Source organism: Hibiscus syriacus, unplaced genomic scaffold (assembly GCF_006381635.1).
Source record: "Hibiscus syriacus cultivar Baekdansim isolate YM2019G1 unplaced genomic scaffold, ASM638163v2 tig00112344_pilon, whole genome shotgun sequence".
Taxonomy (NCBI): Eukaryota; Viridiplantae; Streptophyta; class Magnoliopsida; order Malvales; family Malvaceae; genus Hibiscus; species Hibiscus syriacus.
The window spans coordinates 869297-887077 of NW_024063307.1; the positions used below are offsets into that span (position 1 = coordinate 869297).

The window sequence follows — 17781 nt, forward strand, 5'->3', positions numbered from 1 at the left end:
TCTGTAAGACCTATAGTGCATGATGTTTTTAAAGCCTCCGGGTCATCCATAAGACCTACACTACAGGATGTTTTCAAAAAGCCTTCAGGAGATTTTTGATATTTAAAGCCTCCAGGTCATCTGTAAGACCTACGGTGCAAGATGATAAGACCTCAGGGTCATCCATAAGACCTATAGTACATGATGTTTTCAAAAAGCCTTCAGGAGCTTTTTGATATTTAAAGCCTCCGGGTCATCTGTAAGACCTACAGTGCAAGATGATAAGACCTCAGGGCCATCCACAAGACCTACATTGCATGATGTTTTCAAAAAGCCTTCGGGAGCTTTTTGATATTTAAAGCCTCCGGGTCATCTGTAAGACCTACAGTGCAAGATGATAAGATCTTAGGGCCATCCATAAGACCTACAGTGCAGGATGTTTTCAAAAAGCCTTCGGGAGCTTTTTGATATTTAAAGCCTCCGGGTCATCTGTAAGATGTACAGTGCAAGATGATAAGACCTTAGGGTCATTCATAAGACCTCTGGGTCATTCATAAGACCTCTGGGCATAATGTTTTCAACATTTCCATCCCAATCAATAGAAGTCAAATGAAAAAATTATTGTCTTTTCGTCTTTGCTCTATTCTTGTTAACACAAGAATGAGCAAATAGGGGTAGTTGTAGACATTAATTTTTTCATTATTATTATTATTATTAAATTATTATTATAGGCCAGTTTTACAAATCTGGTGGCCCAACATTTACAAACCATGCCTATCAGAAATGACCCAATAGGACTTAAACCCCGTTTAGGGTTACTACTAGGGTTTTTAAACCCTAGCTCCCAACCGCCGCCTCCAAGCTTCTAGCCGCCTCTGATGCACCACGCGGCCGTTGATTCCACTTCCAGGTGGTCCAACGCCCCGCTGTCGACGCTTGCTGCCACGCCGACACCTCTGATGAAAACTCTAAAAAAGCCAGCTGCCCCCCACGTCGCAGCTACAAGGTGAGTCACCACATAGTTCGGTGACTCACCGAAAAGCCCTCTTGGGACTGGACCGAAGGGAGCTCCGACGAGGCCTATAAATGGCCATCCCTTGCAAAATAAAAAACATAGAGAGCAATGAGGCAACCAACAACAACCAACACCACAACAACGACGAATGGAAAAAAGAAGGAGGAACCACACCAAAAACGAACAACCACAATAGCAATCACACATACACAACAACGAAAACCAACCGAAAAGAGAAGAAATGAATACTTACCATCATGGGAGGCCTTCGAAACGTCGCCGGAGACGCTGTTCCAACCAAGGTAAAAGCTTCGGGTTTTTTAGATCTAGGGTGATCTAAGAGTTTTTAGGACAAAAGAAGGCTGAAAAAGAAAAATTTTAGGGTAAATTTATAATTTTCGACCACCGTGAACGGTGACCAGCAGTGGCGGTCGTCGACGGTAGACGGCTACCGGTCGGTGACCGAAACTCCCTCAGGTGAGGGAAGCTAGAGAGAAGGGAGAGGGTTATCTCTCTTAGAGAGAGAAACAAAGTGAAGAAATGAAGCTAAATGGCCCTTGGGGGCCGGTTTAAAGGGGTATAAATACTTGTTTTAGTGAGGAGTGCCGGTGTAATTTCACAAATAGATAAACTCTTTCCGTAGTCCCTCCAAGTTTGTATCTTTTCAATTTGATCACTAAAATTAATTTCTATACGTTTTAATTCTGTTTTATTATAATATAGTCACAGTAATAAATTTTCATATATTTTAATTCAATATTCAAATTTTATTTTATTTTAGTCCTTGTCTGTATACTTATATATATTTAGGATAAATACCTTATTTAATCTCTCATAATTTTATTTTATTTTGATCCCGAATAGCTTGAAATTATTTTCCAAAAATTCTAAACCATACAATCAAAATGATATTTGAATCCAAATTAGGAAAGTCAGCTTGATTATAAAAAAAAAAAGTGGGTCCCATTCCTTTGAATATATCCATATGATACAAATTGAATTATTAAACAATAAAAATTAGGTCCTCTGCACATTACAAATTCAAAGTTAGGTAGTTGTAATATATTATATTTAGTAAAGTAGTTTATCAACATGCACCTTTACCTCATGTGATAAGAAGAAATTTGTGATGTGGTATGTTTATGTATACACCGATAATTTATTATATATAATATTAAACCATGTTTTAAAATATTTACTTTAATATATTAAATATAGTATTTAATTATTGTTTTATTTTTTATTTTTTATGAACATATATATATTTAATTAAATAAAAATGTTTATTTATTTTAAATATTATGAAAATGGCTGTCTTAACTTAACTAGAAGTCATATTTCAATATTTTAAAAATAAATAAATATCTTAGTATACATATATAATTATTTTAGTTCTATTCAAATTATTATATTTTTTATTTATTTAATTTTAGTCATATTAATATATGTATATTGATAAGTATTATTTAATTAATTTCATCAATTAATTAAATAATAATATTTATTTATTTTTAATTACTAATAAGAAGACGGTCTTAAAATAACTAGACGTCTTATTCTTGTACTTTAAAAATAAATAAATATCTTATTTATAAATATATATATATATATATATATACTTTATTTTTATTATTTTTAAGAAAAATCATTATATTTTTCTTAATATTTATTTATTTTTAATATCAAAGAAAATGACAGTATTAATATAACTAGATGTCCTATTCTGATATTTTAAAAATAAATAAATATCCTACTTATAAAAAACCAGAAAATACATATTGTTTTATTTAAATTATTTTCTTAGAAAAGATTGTTATTTTTAATATTTATTTATTTTTCAAATATTAAGAAATGACAGTCTTAAAGCAACTAGATGTCATTTTCTGATGTTTTAAATAAATAAATATTTTTATTTATAATTTATAAAAAAATATTTAATATCTTTTTCTTCCTTAGAATTATCCAATTAAAATACGAAATAATATGATCATAAATTAAATTTATATTCGATTTCTTAAATTCTAATATTAGAGACAATTTATAATTGACAAGGACTAATTTTAGGCATTGTGGTGTGCTAATCCTTCCCCAAACGTAATCGACCACGAATCTATTTTTATTATTAAAAAGAACGAATGTTTGGTTAAACGCAGACCAATTTATCTTTTAACTGATGTTTTCTTAAAAACTCTTTTGAAAGATGATTTTTAGGTATTCGACTTACCTAATCTAAAAGGTCAATGGCGACTCCAAAACTTTTCAATAAAAACCATTTATCCACATTATTTTTCCCGTCAAGTAAAATTTCGTGCCCGGACAAAAATAAGTTACGACACTCTAGTTGTCACAGTTTATTTTTAACAATCTTAAAATTTATGAATGAATCATATTGATCATCTTCTCCTATGAGTGAACACGAATCAAACTTAAATATCATTTGTTGAAAGTATAAGTAAAAACAATCAATAAACTCTATAAATTTACACGATATTATTATAAATCAAAATACAAATACAACACTAACTATGACTAATTTACAAATCAAACTAAAGCTTTAGTATTCTTCTCTCTTTCTCTCTATTTTTCATGATTTTCAGAATCGGACATTTTAGTGAACAGGTCATGCTATTGGTTTACTGGTTCAACCGGTTGAACCGGTCGGAAGAACCGGACACGTCATAATTATTTAAAAAATTAAATAAAAATACCAAAAATATTTAATAAAAAATAATTTTTTATATCACAAGTCATATTCAAAGCAAGTCATAACATATATAAGTTAAAAACCATAAAATCAAAATAATTCAAATTAACTACAACATAATATTTAAGGTAAAACATATTAAATAATAAATATAATTATATAACTATAATAAAAAAATAAATTTGGGGCTAGAAAATCATAACAAAATGATATTGTTTGGTTTAATTTTTTAAAAAACAATCTCACATGGCTAAGAAACATAGAAGAACATCTCAAAAGTCTAAAGAGTAAAAATATGAGAACAAAACAATCTCACATGGCTAAGAAACATAAAAGAACATCCCAACTAACTTCTATAAATAATAGAGGTAATTTGACATTTAAAATCGAGTCTTTTAGTTAGCATTGAGTGAACTATTCTTTCACTTCAATTAAGCTTGAATTTTAGGCTTCAATTGAGCTTCTAAAATTTTTTGAGTTTAAGCCTTTTCGAGTTCAAGTTTCAATATTATATTTTGAGTTCGAGTTGAACTTGATAATTTTTAGCTCGTGAGTTTGAGTCGAGTTGAGCTTACTTTTAAAGTTTTCAACTTCAAGTCGAGCTAAGCAATACTCGAGTTCGACTTGGCTCATTTAACAAACGATGTTGTTTGGTTTAATTTAAAAAAAAACAAAATTGACGGTTTTTTTCGATTTTCAACCGGTCCGGTTCGAACGGTTCAACGGTTTCAACCGGTTCACTAGTAGCGATTCAACCGGTGTATATTAAACCGAACTAGATAACAATTCCCGATTAAATCGATTAAACCAACCGATCCGATCCAATTTTCAAAACACTACTATTTTTTCTAGCCAATTTCTTTTATTAGACTTTGAATTTTTACTTTTCAAAGTCTGCTACAATTTCATGCTTTTGCTTCTGACAGCCTGCCACCACATTGCTGCTGTTGTCATATTAGACACGTCTCCTCTAGAAAGTTGTTGCCACCTTAATTCTTCTTTAGAAAACTTTCACAATTTCTCCTTATATTTCCCGGTTTTTAGTTCCAAAATTTCATCCTAATTAATTTGATTAATTCGTGTTACATATATGATTTTAGTTAGAGAATATCTTAATATAAATTTTCTACGTACATAAAGATTTCAACCTTAAATTTTACTTAAACGATATCAAGTTGCTTACTACTTGAATTAATATGTTAATTATTATTACCGCTTTTCACTAAAAAAGTTGTTACTATAAGGGGTGTTCGGTTTATGGAATGCAAGATTACTTTTAGGGTGCGTTTGATTTACGGAATGTAAGATTATCAGTGGGAATAAAAGATTATCAGAGAATAGGATTACTGAGAATGTTATATTTTGTGTTTGGTTGGTTTAGCAAAGAATGTAATATTATAGTGTTTGGTTAAAGGAATAAAAGAGTATTAGAATATATATTTAACCAAATAGTCCTTATTATATATTTGTTTTTTAACAAGTTGGAAAATATTTATATATTTTCTTTAAAAGATTTAAATTCATAAAATTTATATAATTTTTTTTCAAAATTGAAAATATAAAAAGGTTTAATAAAAGGGTAAAATTTTATTTTAATCCCTGAACTTCATATAAAATTTTAATTATAGTTTTTTTTGTAAATCTAAAATAGTTTAAGAATAAATTTATAATTTAACCTTCGTATAATTTTTATTAGGGTAAAGTATAGTAATGGTCACTGAACATTTCTGAAGCTTGCATTTAGATCCCCCAACTTTTAAAACTTGCAATACAGTCCCCCAACATTTATTCCGTTTGCAATATGCTCCCCCAACTTCAATCACAGTTAGAAAATTAGGGTAAATTATATAAACGATCATTGAACTTTTCAAGCACTTGAATTTAGGTCCCCAACTTTTAAAACTTGCAAAACAGTCCCCCAATAATTTTATTTTCTTATTAAATATAGATGTATAGAAAATATAAATGATTCAATTTATATTTAAATGTATGAATCATTTATATTTTTGATATATTTTATTTTTCTTGTATAAACTAGTATTTAAAATATGTTTATATTTTAATCAAAATATTTCAATATACGAATAAAAATATATTTATATAAATGTATATTTATATTTAGATGTATAAATAAAAAAATATATTCATATTAATGTATGAATCATTTATATTTTTTGAATATTTTATTTTTAATAAGAAATTAAAATTATTAATTATATTAGAAATACTCAACTTAAGATTATATATATAATCATGAATTATAAATATGAAAATATAATTATTAAATTTAGTTTAAAAATATATAAATCTTAAATTTATTCTTTTAAAATATTGTATCAACTAATATTTAAAATATATATTAAATCTATCAAACAATTTATCAAATATAATATTTTTTATTGTAAAAAAATATAATATCTTCCCATCATTTATTGCTTTCAAATTTTTTGCCGAAGTTCAAATCTCATTATTTCCATTTTCCATTATATTCTTTTTTTTTCTGGCATTGGTCATACTATTAGTATATGTATTATTGTATATCTCTTAACACAAACGATGGTGTTAGCTTAGTGGCTCCACCATGTATCTTTCATTTGCGTGACTCAGGTTTGAGTTTGCCCAAGACCCAAATTGTACTTCTTTGTAACTTAATTTTCTTCTAATTAGGTGGTGACATGTGTCACCAATAACATATATCATGATCATGTGTTAACACATGTCAGATCCTGGTTAAATGATTAATTTATTAAATTTTATTTAATTTAGGACCAAATTGATAACATATATAAATAATTAGGTGGTGACATGTGTCACCAATGACACGTGTCATGATCATGTGCTAACACATGTCATATCCTAATTAAATGATTAATTTATTAAATTCTATTTAATTTAGGACCAAATTGATTATATAAATAATAAAGACTGAATGTATAATAATGTCAATTCCTTTTAACTGCCACTTCATCATTTGTATCAATTGGTAACGACTAGTGGCTTAGTTGAAACAGTTAAATAATTATGTTGTATGATTGATAAATTTAAAAGATTGATGACAAAAGTAAAAAGGGCTAGATAGTTAAGTTGTCAACCTAGTAGTTTACACTTTTATTTATACGTCAAAATAACATTTTATAAATTTAAAATTCGAATTATTTTCAACCTCTTCTATATCCTAATTACTTTTTTTAATTAAAAAAGTTCTTCAACAGATAAGAATTATACTATTATATTTATATAAAAAATACGTATCACATGAAATAAGATGAAATTAAATAATAATAAATCTGACATAATTGAATTTAATTGAATTATTTTGGAATTTAGGGTTTAGAATGAAATTGAATTACTTTGGAAATTGGGGTTTAGAATGAAATTGAGGACTGTTTTGCAAGTTTTAAAAGTTGGGGACCTAAATTCAAGTGTCTGAAAAGTTCAATAACCTTTTATATAATTTACCCTAATTTCTAACGATGGTTTAAGTTGGGGGACCATATTGCAAACGGAATAAATGTTGGGGGACTATATTGCAAGTTTTAAAAGTTGAGGGACCTAAATGCAAGCTTCAGAAATGTTCAGTGGCCATTACTATACTTTACCCTTTTTATTATTCAATGACAGAATAATGATATTTTTGAAAGAAATTTTTTTTAAGGACATTTTAGTCCAAAACGCCGGTAATCCAACAATACCCAAGGAAAGGGAGGTAATGATATTTCCGGTAATATACCCAAAAAATCCACTATTGGTAATGTAATATTACCGGGAATGACATTCCCGGCCAACCAAACGGGGGAATATGGATTCCATTCCCATGGAAATCTCACATTCCCCCAACCAAACACACTCTTAGGGGTTGTTTGGTTCACGACATATGGAATTACCAGGGAAATGAATCCTCATTCTCCCGTTTGGTTGGCTAGCATTCCCAGCCCCGATAATCTTTTATTATCAACAATAGATTTTTTTGGGTATATCACCGGGAATGTGACTACTCCTTCCCTTATGTATTGTTGGATTATCGTCGTTTTGAACTAAAATGCCCTTAATTTTTTTCAAAAATATCTTTATTATGTCGTTTAATAATAAAAATTCTATGAAGGTTAAATTACAAATTTATCCTTAAACTATTTTAGATTTACAAAAAAAAGTCAATAATTAGAGTTTTATATGAAGTTCAGGGGTTAAAATAAAATTTTACCATTTCATTAAACATATTTATCTTTTCAATTTTGTAAAAAAAATTATATAAATTTTATGAATTTAAAATTTTTAAAGAAAATATATAAATTAATTATAGTAGAATTCAACTTGTTAAAAAACAAATATATAATAAGGACAATTTGGTAAAATATATATTTTAATAATCTTTTATTCCTTGAACCAAACACTGTAATCTTACATTCCTGCTAAACCAACTAAACACAAAATATAACATTCTCAGTAATCCTATACTCTGATAATTTTTTATTCCCACTGGTAATCTTACATTCCGTGAACCAAACAAACCCTTAGGAATAATATTATTGGAATGTAACATTACTATAGGAAAGTTGTATTACCTTGTTTGGTTTGTTTAGCAGGAATATAAAATTACAAAGTTTGGTTGATAAAATATAAGATTACTTGACTATATATTTTATCAAATTATCTTTGTTGCATAAGTTATTTTTGAAAAAAAATTATACTTTAATATTAAATTATAAATACTTAAATGAAAATTTATAGAAATATTTTAATCATTATACTATATAATTTTTGAGAAAAATATATTTAATATATAATTAATGTATTAAACTTATATTTTTAAATAATTTTCAAAAGTGTCATATTTATTTTTATAAAGTATAATATAATATGGAAAGATAATATTATAATCTCGAGTGGACAATGATTTTATTTTTTAATAACTTAAAATTAGAGATTATTTTAAATAATTATATTTTTACAATCATGTTATTTTGTACCCCATAAAATTATAAATAATTAATATATTAAATATTAAAATATAAAATAATTTTAAATACTCAAATTTATTAATATTTTACTCAATTAAACTCTTTGTATATTATTATTATTATTATTATTATTATTATTATTATTATTATTATTATTATTATTATTATGAGTAACTTAAAAAATTTGAAAATGATCGTTATAAAAAGAATTTATTAATCTAAGTACATTCTTGTCTAAAGTGACGGGAGTTGTCTAATACATAAGAACTTGGAGATAATGACATTCCCATCATTTTAATAAAAAATGCTACTATTGGAAAATGTTATTACCCGTGAACCAAATGTAGGAATGTAATTTTGAAAAAGATTATTGCTCTTGGTCATATTATTTTCCGCGAACCAAACACCCTCTAAATGTTTTACATGTTTTTTTTTGCTCGGTAAAATAATATTTATTAATCAAGAGCTAGATTAAGAGCCTCGTTAAAATTCTCCCTAAATCTAAATAGAGAAAAGAAATACTCTCAACTAAGAAATGATACAACACCGAAAAAAAAACGTTTGTATCTCAAATATAACAAAACTACTCTGCACCACACAAACCCTTCTAATCAATAGCACAGACAGCAAACCCCATAATAAGCTAAGTACACGGATAGTTTTATTGTATGGCAGTCTAATATAAGATTAAAGAAATGTAATATTGAAAATGTTAATTTTTTTAACATTTTCGTTAGAGCAATACTTAAAATGTTATTTTTTATACTAAAAATGTTAATTTCTCTACTTAAAATAAATATTTTTTATATTAATATTTTTTATAAAAAAAATAACATTTTAAGAAGAGCACGATATTAATATTTCTGGTAAAAAAAATAGTATTTTAAATAACATTCTATTAGAAATATTAAAAAAATATTAACATTTTCGATAATACTTTTCTTTAATCTGCTGTCTTCTATTATATATCTCCTAAGTACACGCAACAATCAAACAAAACGTTTTACATGTCAGAAGTATTATACATGTTTTAAGTGAAAATTGAATAAAATTCTAAGTTGGCTGCCAAGTCTTATAAAATGGCCTTGATATGAGATGCCGAGTAACATAACAAAGGTAGAACTTTTCTACTTGCCAAATTATATTCTGAGAAAATATGCAGGGCAAAGAGGAGTGTGAAGCTTTCCGTCCGGTCGCAACTTTCTCCAAAAACATATGGAGAGATCAATTTTCTCCTACTGATGACTTGGTAATCTTTCATACACTTTTTCCTTTTCATATATTATATGTTATTTTATTATTCTAGTTCGAAGTTTGTGCATGTGCTCTCAATAACATCGTTTGAAAGTCCAAACCAGGCTCGTTTTTAAGATTTTGGTGGCCTTTATGTTGACCAAAAAATTAACCCCATAATCAGAAATTTAAATTACAGTTTATACTTGTGCCTTCAGTTGTGTTGCATTTATCGTTACTGAGAATATAATAGATGATATTACGGTCACTGTAAGTATCGTGGTTTTGAATTTTTAATAAATATGTTATTGTGGAAGGATTGTAGATACGTTTATCGTTGCATAATGATCATTATTGTTGTTACAGACAGTTATTTAAGTAATTGTCTCTAATAACAAGTGTTGAAAAAATAAATTTTAAGGACAACTTCATATTACCAAATATTTTAAAAAATAGGTCTCTAATAAAAAATATTAAATAAAAGTAAATATTAAAAGTATGCTCATAGTAACAAATATTAAAAAAAATAGACCTCTAATAAAAAAGTGCTAAAAAATTGGACTTAAAGTAGCAAATAAATATTAGAAAATAAACTAAATTTAAAAATAATTATCGTAATAATAAATATTAAAAAAATTGAGTCTATGATAATAACAAGTGTTGAAAAAATTACGCATTTAATAACAAATGTTAAAAAATTGGACACTTATACAAATATTAGAAAAATAAATTATAAAAATAAGCTCCTAATAATAAATATTAAAAAATGAGTCTACAATAATAAATATTAGAGAAAAATTAGATCCTTAATAACAATTATTAAAACTAATTAAGCCCTATAACTATAACTGATATAAAATTATTTTTTTTTGTAAATATTAAATAGTATAAATATCTGGGGCCCTCCTGCGCAGGCCCAGAAACGAGTCTGGTTGAAATATATATTTCCCCCCTTAAGAGTGTAGTATATTTTACCATTATGGTCGACCTTTGTTGGATTTTACTTGCTTGTTTATGACAGACTCTGCTTTTTGGTGCACACATGCAGGTATTTGATTCCTTAACCAGAGAAATAGATCCATTGAAAGAGCAAGTGAAGGATATGTTAATGGCGTCTGCAGCTGATCCCGTTGAGAATGTTAAGTTCATAGATACTTTGGTTCGCGTTGGCGTTTCATATCACTTCGAGAATGAAATTGAAAATCAATTGGAAAGCATCTTCAAATCCCACCACAATCTTTTTACTTGGAATCATCTAGACATAAACTCAACTTCAGTTGTGTTTCGAGTTTTCAGGCAGCATGGCTTCAAAATGTCTTGTGGTATGAATAACAACATCCATATATGAACTATACCAAAGGAAATAACAATTATTAGGGTTACATATACATTTTTCAACCCTCCTATATATATATATATCAGATGTTTTCAACAAATTCAAGGACATCAATGGTAAGTTCAAAGACAACTTGATGGATGATGTTGGGGGAATGCTAAGCCTGTATGAAGCTGCCTATCTTAGAGTTCATGGGGAGCATATATTAGAAGAAGCCCTTGCATTCACCTCGGTGAACTTGAAGTCATTGGCAAACAAGTCGAGTCCTCATCTTGCGAAGCAAATAACGCTTGCCCTTGATCAGCCATTGAACAAATGCCCTCCGAGACTAGCTGCGAGGAACTTTCTCTCTTTCTATGAGGAAGATGACTCCACAAATGAAACACTACTTAAGTTTGCAAAGCTAGATTTCAATCGAGTACAAATCCTTCATAAACAAGAAATAAGCCAAATCGCAAGGTTATATATATATATACATATTCATATTTGAGGATTGATTTCTTGATAACTTTTGCATGCATGTCAAGGGTTTTTTTTCTTTTTTTTCTTTTTATACTGCAGGTTTTGGGAGGACAACGAGTTTTCGTCTAAGCTTTCTTATGCAAGGGAAAGATATGTGGAGGCGTACACATGGGCTAATTCTGTATTTTATGAACCTCATTACACATTGTGGCGGATAATTCTGACTAAGATAATAATCCTTGTATCGATTTTAGATGACTCATTTGATGCTTATGGGACACCTCAGGAGCTTCAACGTCTTATAGATGCTTTGAAGAGGTCATGAGATATATAACTATTCTAATTCTTACCATGCTATGCTTATTCATCTGCCACATTTTTGTAATTTTCAGGTGGGAGATTGGCGCACTAGATGAGTTGCAAGATTACACTAAAGTTGTTTTCAAGGCTGTGCTAGTCATTTTTGATGAAATCGATCAGTTGGCTTTGAAGGAAGGAACATCTTATAGTGTTCCTTATGCAAAAGACGCGGTAAGAATACTTATTTGCATACATACTAAAAAAAAACTATATAATAACTAATAGAAACTTATATCGACGGAATTAATCTGTCGCTATAGTCATGGTTTTATTGACGGAACCTACAAATTGTCACCATTGAAAAATTTCTCTCATACCAACGGGTTGGTTCGAGTGGTAAATAGCTTAATATCACTTAAGCAATGTCTCAGGTTTGAGTCATTGTGTATACAGAAAATCCCCGCCGGGAGATTCACCCACCAAAGTCAGGCGTGTGACCCGGATCAATCCAAATTAGTCAAGGCTAAACCTTGAAATTGGAGGACAACAAAAAAAATTATCTCATGTATTTAGTAATGTTTGAGTATATGTTCATGTTCTAACAATTTTTTTAATTCTAATTGGGCTTATAATTAGCTCATTAGACTGGCGGAAAACTATCAAGCTGAGATGATGTGGTGCCATGATGGTTATGTACCAACATTTGAGAAGTACATGAGCGTTGCAACGAAGACATCCACTTATGATCTAGCCTTAATGATTTCATTCACAGCGATGGGCAAAACGGCAGGGATCGAAGCGTTTGAATGGCTGCGAAAGGAACCCAAAATTATGAAGGCTTTAAATATTATAGGTCGTCTCATGGATGATATAGTGTCGCATAAGGTATACGACCAATAAACGAATCTCTTTAAAGTTATTCTGATAAAATTATATCTAACGTTACGTTTGTTGGTCACTCGTTCAATCTGAAGTTTGAGCAACTGAGAGAACATTGCCCTTCTAGCGTCGAATGCTACATGAAACAACACGACATCTCAGAGAAGATTGCACTTAAAGAGTTAAAGAAAATGGTAGAGGATGCATTGAAGGAAATAAATGAAGAATGTACGAGACCGACGGATGTTCCCAGAGATCTACTCATGCGACAATTGAACTATGCTCGAGTCACACATTTATTTTATAAACATGGAGATGGATACACACATCCGGAATATACGAAAGATCACATATGTTCATTGTTCGTTGATCCTATACTTATTTAAATATGATGTTTTTTTTAACGAATCAAAAGACTTCGGTAATAAAGAAATTGTTATAATTTCTTGACATCTCTTGTTCGAGCACCAGAAATGCTAGGGGTGTAAGCAAATATTGCCTTGTACTTACCCCAAATTAATAAAAAAAACTATTGGTTTTCAATTTATTGATCCAAATAAAAAAAATTTTAATTAGATATCATAATGAAAATTATTTTAATAATAATAAATTTACAGGTGAGTGATTTAAAAAAATATTTGTATAATAACATAATTAATTATTATTATTTATATAATCTTAATTTTAATTAAAAATAATATTTTAAAAGCTAAGAAAATAGGAATGCTTTCAAGGATAATACGACCTGAATCATGAGGTATTAGTTGTTACCAAGAAGAACAACGCAGCCATGACAACAAGGCTCTTTTTCTCCTTCCTCTTCCATGTGCTCCAAACTCCATGAATCCTTTCGTGCCGAAGCGTCAAACACATCGACTATCGACGTATGTTCGTTTGATCGGAGGCCACTCTGAATCCGATGTGAAAATAGACGATGCTAATTTGAAAACAATGAAGAATTATCTAGAAGCTATTTTCAATTTGGGTAAACTATACGTTACCTAAACTACCAGTTTTGGTCCGTTTTAGTACCTAAATTGTCAATTTTTTTAAAACTATATCCGTTTAGTGGTGTTTTTGGAACAAAAACCGCTAATTTTTTACATATAACGGCGTTTCCAGTAAAAACGACACAAAATGGGAAAGTTCGTGGCTTTTTTTAGAAAAATGCCGCGATAGACTGATATACAATGGCATTTTTAGGGAAAACACCGCTACAAACACATACTTTAGTGGCGTTTTTGTGAAAATGTCGCTATAAACACGTACTTTAGTGGCGTTTGTTAGAAAACCCCCACTAGATATATGTATTTTAGTGGCGTTTGTTAGAAAACGACGCTACATACACGTACTTTAGCTGTGTTTATATAACAAACCCCGCAAATTGTTCAATCCTTTATCCTAATTCCACTCGTCTCCACTTTGAAACTAGAATATCCTTTTAACCTCTTCTTATAAATACTCCGGTAGTTATTGGGATCATATTTAATACTGTTCGCAAGAGTTTTAATATATCTATGTATGCTTTATGCATTGCTAGGACTATGCAAATATGCTTATGCATACTAAAGTAGACGAAAAGCTTGGATATATGTTTCAATAATGAATATTTCTTCTATGATGTTATGGGGTTACCATACTTTTTAGTTTTCACTTTTAACTCGTAAATTATTTTAGAATTTGCTTGTTTTATAAGCTGCACAATATATGTGTTCATTAAGTGTTGGAATGATCTTGCAGGTCTTACGTATGAGGACAAGAAAGTCGAAGTAAAAGTGAGGGGAGCGACATATTAGAAAAAATATAGAGACTTCCAAAATCAACTTCAAGAAATGAAGATGATGATATAGGATAACATAGCGCAAAATCCACCATCTTAGTGATTTCTTTAAGTTCATATTTTTAATATATTTTTATTGTTAAGTATTTCAACTTAATTAGTGCATAATTAAATTTGAAGTTTGTTGTGATTGGATTATGGTACATGATGTTAAATTTGAGTAGTACATAACCAAAAATAATATTTGTCAAATCAATAAATTTTAGCAGCGTTTTGTGAATAAAAACGCCACTACAAGTTATAATGTTTTGCGACATTTTGAGAACAAAATGCCACTATATGCATACCCAATAACGACGTTTGAGTGAAAAACGCCACTATATATCATTATATATAATGAACATTAGAGGTGTTTGGGTGAAAAACGCCAGTATATATCATTGACTATTATAGGCATTTGTATAAAAAAAGTCGCTAAAGATCTCGGCTTTTTGGGGGTGTTTTATGCTCACAAACGTTGCGACCAATTACGATGTTGGTTTTAGCGACGCTTCTTGCGACGCTCTTTCTAATACCATGAGAGTTTTTAACGGCACTAAAAAAATGTCGTTATAGGCCTAAAAATAACAAAAGAACTATTTTGTTGTAGTGGATATGTAATTTTTGTTTCATTTCAGTATTTTGTTAAAAACTTAACGTTAAATCTAAGAAAATGAAAGTTCATGTCTAAATCGGACAAAAATTGATAGTTTATATACTAAACACATTAACTTTTTAACGATAGTGTAATCACCAATTTTATTGGCCCTAATTATATATGTAAATTGTATTATTTATTACTATTACAAAAAAGCACAAAAAGAATAAAATAGAAGAAAAAGTAAAAAGAAGGGGAAATCCCTTATCATCTGGGGGCATTAATGCTCGGTTGCTGCATTGTCCCACCGTCTACACCAGCGTCTGACACACCGATCACCTGCCACACTGACACCCACCATCATCAAGCGGGATTGTCTCTCGAAAGGCAGACTAATATACGGCTAATATACGACGTTACCAGAAACATTAAAAGATATTCAATAAATTCGGTTTAGCGCTATCGAAAATATCGAGTAATAATAATGTAATAGGTGGAAATCATAAAGAAATATTAAAAAATTTGGCAACCGACAAACTTAGTTTGTCGGTTTGTGTCGATACTTTATAAAAATATATTGATCCATAACAATATAACAAGTAAAAAAAATGAAAAAAACCGATTTATAAATGACAAAACAGGTAAAGCGCTACTGGATATATTGAAAGTGTCAATACTTTATAAAATTGTATCTATCCATAACAATATAACAGGTAAAAAAATGACAAAACCGATCTATAAATGACAAAACAGGTAAAGCGCTACCGGATATATTGAAAGTGTTGATACTTTATAAAAATGTATCGATCCATAACAATATAACAGGTAAAAAAATGACAAAACCGGTTTATAAATGACAAAACATGTAAAGCGCAACCAAATATATTGAAAGTGTCAATACTTTATAAAAATGTATCGATCCATAACAATATAACAGGTAAAAATATGATAAAATCGGTCTCGAAATGACAAAACCGGTTAAGCGCTACCGAATATGTTGAAAGTGTTGATACTTTATTATAAGTATCGATACTTTTGGAATTTAAAAGAGAAGAAGTTATAGCGCTAATAAAGTGTCGATACTTTATAAAAATGTATAGATCGATAACAATTTAACAGGTAAAAATATGATAAAACCGGCTCGAAATGACAAAACCGGTAAAGAACTACCGGATATGTTGATAGTGTCGATACTTTATTATAAGTATCGACACTTTTGGAATTTAAAAGAGAAAAAGTTATAGTGTTAATAAAGTGTCGATACTTTATAAAAATGTATAGATCCATAACAATATAACAGGTAAAAATATGATAAAACCGGTCTCGAAATGACAAAACCGATAAAGAGCTACCGGATATTTTGATAGTGTCAATACTTTATTATAAGTATCGACACTTTTGGAATTTAAAAGAGAAGAAGTTATAGCGCTAATAAAGTGTCGATACTTTATAAAAATGTATCGATCCATAACAATATAACTGGTAAAAATATGATAAAACCGGTCTCAAAATGATAAAACCGGTAAAGAGCTACTGGATATGTTGATAGTGTCGATACTTTATAAAAATGTATCGATCCATAACAATATAACATGTAAAAATATAACAAAATCGATCTCAAAATGACAAAATCGATCTCGAAATGACAAAACTGATAGTAAAAAAGTGTTCTTGTGTGGTCATTTTTATTTCAGAATTTTCATTTTTTAATACGAAAAGTTGGATATTTTAAGTAAAACTCAGTAAGAAAAGAACAAAAACTTTACAGTAACAAAAGAATAACATTGGATATTTTAATTCAATGTAACCGGTAAAAATATACTGGTTAATTAGCAAATAGGTTTATATTATCTATCGACACTCTTTAAATATGTGTCGATATTTTTTTCCCAAAAATGAAAGTACAACGAGGTGCACGCATAAAATGTCGATACATTTAAAATTGTATCAATCCCAAAAACATCAAAACCGATAATTATAATGTAATAGATAAATTTGCAATGTTACTGGTTTAAATATACATGTTTAGTTAGAAAATATGTCAATATAAGCGCTACCTATTATATTATATAAGCGCTACCTAATATATTATTGTACTTGGTAATATTTTCGATTAAATGATATAACATAATCGGTCTAAATTTTAACCGGTTACTTATTTAACATATCACACTATTTTTTAACCGTTTTTTAGATGCTGCACAGTAAAATCACCCTCATCAAGCAAACTAGATAAAGCAAAACAAAAAGAATGAATCGAGTCAGAGGAAGGGAAAGTTTTTTCATTTTTTTTTTTTTTCTCTCTGTAATCTGGAGGGGTATAGAACCCCTCCGAAATGCATGTAAAAGGGGGGCTCGGTGGATTAAAAAAAGGTAACCAAGGCTCTCTTATCTTCTTCTTCAAAAAAAAAAATTGTTGTAACGGGGGGTTCCCCTTATTTCTCAAGAGAATCCATACAAAATAAGAGAAACATTTCCTTCAAAGTTTCTTTCCTTGG

The 17781-nt window shown here is 29.1% G+C and overlaps 1 protein-coding gene across 1 annotated transcript; it reads left to right on the forward strand.

The window, feature by feature from the left end:
• Positions 1-1251: 1251 nt before the first annotated feature.
• Positions 1252-13252, forward strand: LOC120178222 (probable terpene synthase 6). The gene is made up of 8 exons (XM_039184146.1): positions 1252-1296; positions 9819-9905; positions 10938-11211; positions 11312-11684; positions 11787-12005; positions 12080-12218; positions 12624-12872; positions 12962-13252. The coding sequence occupies exons 1-8, from the start codon at positions 1252-1254 to the stop codon at positions 13250-13252; spliced, it is 1677 nt and encodes a 558-aa protein (XP_039040077.1).
• Positions 13253-17781: the final 4529 nt, after the last annotated feature.

Coding starts and splice junctions, on each gene's coding strand:
- LOC120178222 (XM_039184146.1), top strand. CDS start 1,252: ATGGGAGGCCTTCGAAACGTCGCCGGAGACGCTGTTCCAACCAAG. Junction 12,006..12,079: donor CTTATAGATGCTTTGAAGAG/GTCATGAGATAT, acceptor TGTAATTTTCAG/GTGGGAGATTGGCGCACTAG. Junction 12,219..12,623: donor TTCCTTATGCAAAAGACGCG/GTAAGAATACTT, acceptor GCTTATAATTAG/CTCATTAGACTGGCGGAAAA.